At 43.1% G+C, this 7,631-nt stretch overlaps 1 protein-coding gene across 1 annotated transcript; it reads left to right on the forward strand.

Annotated features, from left to right (window-relative positions):
* Nucleotides 1-361: 361 nt before the first annotated feature.
* On the forward strand, nt 362-5,460 carry LOC123046461 (uncharacterized). The gene is made up of 4 exons (XM_044469836.1): nt 362-739; nt 1,506-1,950; nt 2,584-2,699; nt 4,774-5,460. The coding sequence occupies exons 1-4, from the start codon at nt 424-426 to the stop codon at nt 5,208-5,210; spliced, it is 1,314 nt and encodes a 437-aa protein (XP_044325771.1). The 5' UTR covers nt 362-423; the 3' UTR covers nt 5,211-5,460.
* Nucleotides 5,461-7,631: the final 2,171 nt, after the last annotated feature.

The following is a 7,631-nucleotide window of genomic DNA, read 5'->3' on the forward strand; positions in this document are numbered from 1 at the left end:
CGATGCAGACCACGAGATCCTTGGGGTGTCCAGCGCTGTGCGACTTCGCCAATTTCTGATACAGTTTTGACGAAGCATGGCTAAGAATCCCGCAAGAAGGAGGCTTGATGCTGGCGGCGCTCCTCGAAAGCCTCGAAGCTGACGAATCCTGCCATGAATATGTACCAGAAAAGTGATATACATTGATTCCGAGCAAATTTTTGTGGCTGAAATCCCATTCAATGTTCATGAATGTGTTTGCGGTTGATAATTTTTCTTCTTCTGCAATATAATCTCATCTTCCGTACATAAAAAATTATGAAATGAACAAAAGGTAACCATTTCATGTCTCCAAATTACCCCTACCAAAGAGAGGACTAGAACCGACCCACATTCGTTCCCGAACCGGACACTGTATCTCAGTCCCCCTACCGTCCCGCCGATATGCACGACACGGGCCTCTCGGCCCGCACCGCCGGTGCCTCCTCGTCGTCACCGGCCACCAACGCCGGTGACGACGTCGACGAGTCCAAAACCCGGAAGGCGCAGCCTGCCTTCGTCGCCGCGGCCTACGCCCGGCTCCACTACCCTTACTATGCGGCCGCCTCGCTTCTCCTCCTCGCCCTCGCCGCCGCTGCCTTCCTCGCCGGCCGAGCTTTCCCCCGGACCGACTGCCCGCCGCTGCGCCTCGATGCGCGCTTCCTCTCCCTCCCTGACGCCGCCGCGGCCTCCGACTTCGGATCCCTCGGCGTCCCCTCGTGTAAGCCCTCGCGCCTCTGTTGTTTCCATGCGAATTAGATCCAGTTCCGTCTTTGTTGGACTAGTCCGGTCGCACTCTTGCCAGCTAATAAATTCCTCCTTCGAACGATTATATGATGTCCATGTCAGATATAAACCTGTAGTTTGCCAATGTTTGGTGGCAACTTATTTGTCGCTTTTGTGATGTCAACCTTATTCCTACTGCTATATGCTTGTGGATATGGTAATTTAGTTAAGAGTGACAGTAAAGTGTGGGTTAGCTTTGTTCTTGGTACATTGCAGATTCACCTGAAATTCTGAGTGTTATTATACAAATTGCTCGATACTTTACTCCGGGAATGGCCAACTTATTAGTTCTATAATTTTGTAAGCTGCTCGGGATGCATAATTCAGTCATCCCTATAAGGTGCAGAAGTTTCGGCTGTACAAATTTGTCCTATAGAGGGGTATCATTCCACTAGTTCTGTAGAGGAGCAAGCACGGAATCATGATCAACTGTAGTTCTATTTGTTTGTTTTCCTCCAACTGTAGCCCAATAAGATCATCTTAGCTGCCACCAGTGAGTGGGTGTTTAAGTTGGTATCTGCTGTATAATTTGTTAATAGTGAGAACGATTATATTTCTCTATGAGTTGATAGGTATTTTTGGTAAGGTGTGGTTATTGTTTCATGAACTTCTTCACACCTGCATAATTTATTCAAATAATAAATGCATTATACAGAACATCATTATTCATTAGACTACCTTATACCTTTTCTGCACAAAAGGCAGATCCAAAACTGGGAAGACAGTGGAATGGACTTCGAAAGATTTACTTAATGGACTGGAAGAATTTGTGCCAATCTATCAGACACGCCCTATCAAGAATAACATGCATGGAATGAGATTTGACCACAGTTTTGGGCTTTGGTTTATGGCTCGATGGCTTAAGCCAAACCTGATGATTGAGAGTGGCGCATTCAAGGGGCACTCAACTTGGGTTTTGCGTCAGGCCATGCCAAACACTAGGATTATATCTCTCACACCCAGACACCCTGAGAAATATCTTAAGAAGGGACCTGCGTATGTTGATGGAAACTGCACTTATCTGGCTGGGAAGGATTTTATTGACTTTGGAAGTGTCGATTGGGAAAAACTGTTGATGAAGCATGGCATTTCTAATCCCAGCAAGGTGCTTGTTTTCTTTGATGACCACCAAAATGAGCTGAAGAGGTAAATTCTTCCTGTAGATTTTTTTTGCTGATGTTGATTTTTTTAATTATATCCTATCCGTAATATTTTCTACCTGCTCTGTTCTTGTAAGCAAAATCCTTATAATTAGCTCACAAACAAGGCCCAGATGTCCAGCTTGAATTTATATATCACATCGTATTGTTTTGCAAACTCCGCCTATGTCTTCTAGGCATAGCCGGTCCCAAGCCCGGGTAAAGGAGGAGGGTTGTGATAGGCTTGGCGAGCCAACGTAAAAACTAGCCAGTCCCATAGGTATGAAACCCATTTGAGCGAGAATAGTACTAGGATGGGTGACCTCCTAGGAAGTCCTCGTGAAAGGGTTTCATATCTAAGGGTTGTGATAGGCTTGGCGAGCCAACGTAAAAACTAGCCAGTCTTTTGGGTATGAAACCCATTTGGGCGAGAGTAGTACTAGGATGGGTGACCTCCTGGGAAGTCCTCGTGAAAGGGTTTCATATCTAGCCTACCCCAACTTGTTTGGGATAAAAGGCTTCGTAAGTAAGTAAGTATCGTATTGTTTTGCAGCACCATAGCAGCACTATTTGTATATTCTTGATTTTTATCTGCATATCAATTCGAATTTACAATTAGTCCATGACCTATTATGTGCAGGTTAAAGCAGGCACACAAAGCTGGATTCCGGCATCTCATATTTGAGGACAACTATGACACTGGTACAGGCGACCATTATTCCTTGAGACAGATATGTGATCAATCACACATCAGAGGTGTGTAAGTGTGACCTCGCCACCTTTGTACATTCTATGTCTTCAATATGTATCAAATGTTGCATGTACCTTTGTTACTTCCTCCGTCTAGGTGTGTAAGTCATCTTACGAAAACCAAATAATCCCAAAACACTTAGGCGCGGTACATTAACTCTCATCTCGTTTCTTGTTTCGTGACATATCAACCAATAAGAGATGTGGATCATGCATGCTTTAAATGATTTGAGACTACCAAACACGACATGCATTGGTCAGTTCGTTGCATGCATTGTTATTAATTAGTAAAAACACATTAAGTTCTCTCGTTTCCCCCTCCACCTTGGTCACAGTGCGCAATGTAAGATGACTTACACACCTAGACGGAGGGAGTACTTGAATTGAGATGTTTATATTGTTAGCATCACTTGCGTAGCGTAAGCTTGTCTTTGTAATATGACCTCACTTTAGATTAGGTAATTAGTTACTTCTGTTTTAATTGCCAGTACTTGTTATCTACTTGATTTGCTTTGAGTGATATACATTAGTATCACACACATAATATATGATTTCCTACCTACCACTCTTTTTTTAAGGTAAAAGCTTTGGACATGATTACCATATTTGTGTGTCAGTGATTATTGTTTTTCCACTTTTAACAATGTTTTCTTATCAAATGCATATACGGTATTGGCTAAGTAGATATTGGGTATAGTTGTGTTTTCATGTTTTTTAAGTCTTTTCTTACTGAGGCATATATGGTGTTTGAAACTATTTCATGTGTCTTCTGCAATATGTTGTCTGGTCTTCATCATTGTCAAGAATTCCTGTCTATTTCTTATAATCATACAATTATAAATGGTATCATCATGCTGCATTTCAAGTAGATAATACTCCCTCCGTCCAAAAAAGCTTGTCCCTCAAATGGATATATCTAGCATCAAGTTAGTGCTAGATACATCCATTTGATGAACAAGCTTGGGACAAGCTTTTTCGGACGGAGGGAGTAGTAACCTAAATATGATGCTCTCCAACTTAAGAGGTGCTTAGAAGAATTCTTGTCTATCTCTTATAATCATATAATTATAAATGGTATCATCATGTTGCATTTCGAGTAGAGAATAGTAACCTAAATAAGATGCTCTCCAACTTAAGAGGTGCTTAGAAGTGATAGACATTCTTAAGCACATCTATGAAGCTAACCATCACTTCTTATACATGGTTACATGCTCTGACACTCGCAAGAGCCCGTTCATGGGCCCAGGTTGATCTCCACTAAGCTCCACTACTGAACATGCCCTTCCTCTGCTGCAGTCTAATCTGCTCCAAGTTGGTCCTTGCGCCTTGTGAAGGGTATACCACACATAAAAACCTTGGACCACCACAGTTTGAAAATTATATCTGTATGGTCATACCATATAATCCCTCCTTCCCAGAAAATAAGGCGCGCATTGACTTTTTTGGTCTTCATCGCACAACTTTGACTATAATTTTCACTTATTGTGTGCCTACAAAATTATTATGAAGGCATATGAAATAGAATTGTTTTGCAAGACAAATACGATGATACTATTAATACATGTTCAATTCATGTATTTTAGTACTCCCTCCGTCCAGAAATACTCGTCGGAGAGATGGATGTATCTAGACGTATTTTTGTTATAGATGCATCTATTTTCATCCATTTCTACGACAAGTATTTCCGGACGGAGGGAGTATATATTAATGGTCAAAGTCATGCATCAAAGACCGTGCAAAGTCAAGCGCGCCTTATATTTTGGGAAGGAGGGAGTAGTACTCTTTTCATGGCAACTACTTCATGTTCCATACTGTATGTTTTTTGTCGCAAGCAAGTAGTGGGTACTATGTTTTCCTAATATTTAACATACCTCCTTGGTATTTTGAATGTTTTCTAATCTAATGTTTATAGTACAAACGAAGTTTGGGGTAATACAATTTATACTTTCCCATTTGAACATGTTCTCGCAATGTCTTAGCTGGGTAGTAATATTCTCTTGAAGATTCCTTGCGGTGAAACTAACAGAAGGCAGACATCCACTATTGCCAAAACTAATTATACCACTCTTATACATGCAAGGCGGTGGACATAGCTGCTTCTGGGATAGTGACGAAGCAAGATTAAGGTCGGAACGAATGAAGTTTTGGGGGAAGGCTGTGGACATAGATGAACTATGTGGAAAGGATGATGCATGGTGGGGAGTCAGAGGTTACATGCGTGACAATTTCAACCATAGCAATGAGGCCATCTCACACAAAGAGCATTTCCAGAACAGCAGGCTTGTTGAGTCTGTGTTGGATCTGTATTGGGAACTACCTCCTGTTGCTGGTCCGTCCTTAACTCACCAGACAAGATATGACCCAGCCCGCGCATCCGATCCCATCATTGAAGATGGACGCCATGGCTTGTTTCAAAGAATTGGCCTGAGTAGATTGGACGCTTCAGTGTTCAACGGTTACACTCAGATGGCATACGTTCAGATATCAGGCACAATGCTCAGAAGAGAGGATGAGTAAAGGCTTTGTTTCACGGGGCTTAGTTTTACGCTAACTGAACAGCCATCTGTTGGTAGGTTTTTGTATAAGGTTTGCACATGGTCTTGGTTCTTATTACGTTAATTCAGTATAACTTGTGGCACTATGCAGAGGTTATAAAACCTATGCAAGTTCTCGTTTTGTTTCCCTGAGATATTTCTAGGTAGAACACACCTGATTATAGATGTGAGAGTTTCTTGCCCGCATAATATGGTGGAAAGAGTTTATTTTCTGAGTGGTATTCTGTAGCCTAATCTTATTAATGCTGTTGGTCATAAACAAATACAACCTTGAAGGAGCATTTTGAAAAGTTAGACCCACCCGCTTTGTAATAATATCTTGTATTATGGGACGGAGGGTGTACTTCATTCTAAGATCATCTATACCTCGCAATCACAACTTTCTTAACGAAAGAGTAATTAGACACAGCTCTGAGAACCAAAGAATTAGCCGTACTTTTTTCTACAACAGCGCTGGTATAAGTTCTATACAAGCTGTAAATATTTGCAAAACCTTGGCCTCTGTTAACACAATCCCCGTTTGTCAGCGGTTCTAAGTCTAGTCTCCCCAGGTAATGCTACCGAGCCACAGCATTGCCATAAGGAGAAATAGTTCTCACGAAACGAAAACGCATTAGGCCAAGAGCCACTGAACACGGCCAGCTCCATGTTGTATTAATGATCGATCCAGCCATCCTTTTGCACACCCAAAAAGGTTGCATACTTGTTTTCTCTTTCTGCACAGTTTTTTTTTGAGGGAATTTTCTTTCTACACATGAATCTCCAACGCGTTCACCATCATGGGTGGCAGCGGAATCTCCGGATTGGTCCACCATCCATTTCGACATAGGCATAGTCTCGGTCTATAGGACTACCGTTGCCGAACTGTCGGCTTTTTTACGTTCTTTTGTCAGACTGTTGGTGTTTGGCTGTGTGCATCCTAATTATGCAGAGGCCGGGTGATACTCTTAATGTTCTGTATCTCTCGATGCTACATTTGGAGTTAATAAAAGCGCCCTTTATCGAAAAATGAATCTCCAACGTGTGAGCATCGTCAAAGGCTGCGACCATCATACTAGATCCTAGCACGAGTGCACGAGCAAATAACGAACAGAGGCCCATCGCCATCGTCATCTCTGCACCGGCTATTTCATCTTCGCCAACTTTTGTGCACGGAGGCTCCAACGACCACGCCCAAGCAGGCCGGATCAGAGCTGAGCAAGTAGGCAAGTAACCATATGGTCGGTCGGTGAATCAAGGGCTGCCGATTCATGTCAGGACTGGACTAATGAGCGTATGCATCCTTCTTGTTGAAAACGATAACCCCGGCCTCTGCATCGTTGTGATGGCATCGTCAACCCGACCACTTGATTCCTAACCTGATCGAACCTGGCGCCAATCCAACTTCGAATCCAACTTCAACATCAGATCAAACTGGTCAACAACCACGCCAGCTTCAGTACATGGAAGAACAGCAGAACATATGGATCAACAAAGGAAAAGTGGATTCGAAGCAAGATACATTCTACACCCTTTTGTACAAAAAAAGTGAGGGTGTGCTCACATTCCGATTCGAGTAAAACTATGTGAACAAAGCTTGGCAAATTCTATGGTATTTCGACTTATTGTCCAGTAAAAATCCAGTTACGTTGCTAGAAACACCGTAGCCCTCTAGTACTGTTTCTCTACACCGGTAGCTAAACTTGGTGTGATCCAAATTGGAGCCGGTAAATCTAACCAAGAATGCATGATTGGCCATGCATCGCCAAGGTTCTGCATACTCCTCTTTTTGATGTTCCAGATACCAAGGTCATTCCGCAACATCCGCTCATTTGATGGAAGGTCGTAGTCGTCCGTGAGGTAGATGCAGTTTGGTTGTAATGTTGTGTCCTTTGTCGAGAGGCACACAGCGGCATTGAACCCAAGGAAGATTGTGCAGTCTCCAATGTCCTGAAGCTCTACCAGTTTCTGCCTGTCCATGTCAACCTTGAAGACTAGGACCTCTGTCGTGTTGACCTCATTATTAGGCAGCTCCTTAGCGTCAATGTGGTGTTGGTCATCGATGACGGTTTCACTAACCCTGTCGCTGCCATTTTTGTTTGCCAATTCAATGCCATCATCGATCACATAGTCCACAATGTCTTTATATGTCGAGCGATTCTTGAGTGGGGTATCTATGGTATGCCGCATCCTCCACACCTGGAGTTCGCCCGATGGCGCGATGACGAGGTACATATCGGCAGTCCTCAATATCATTGTGGAACGCATGGTCACCCTCACCCTCGGCCGAGGCCCATTGAGATCCACAGCACTGATGGCAGTATTATGTAGAACGTAGAACAGGCCGTCCTTATCGTTATAAAGAACATCACTGACACGACCGGTTTGAAAGTTGGGGAGCAGT

The sequence above is a fragment of the Triticum aestivum genome, chromosome 2B, assembly GCF_018294505.1.
Source record: "Triticum aestivum cultivar Chinese Spring chromosome 2B, IWGSC CS RefSeq v2.1, whole genome shotgun sequence".
Taxonomy (NCBI): domain Eukaryota; kingdom Viridiplantae; phylum Streptophyta; class Magnoliopsida; order Poales; family Poaceae; genus Triticum; species Triticum aestivum.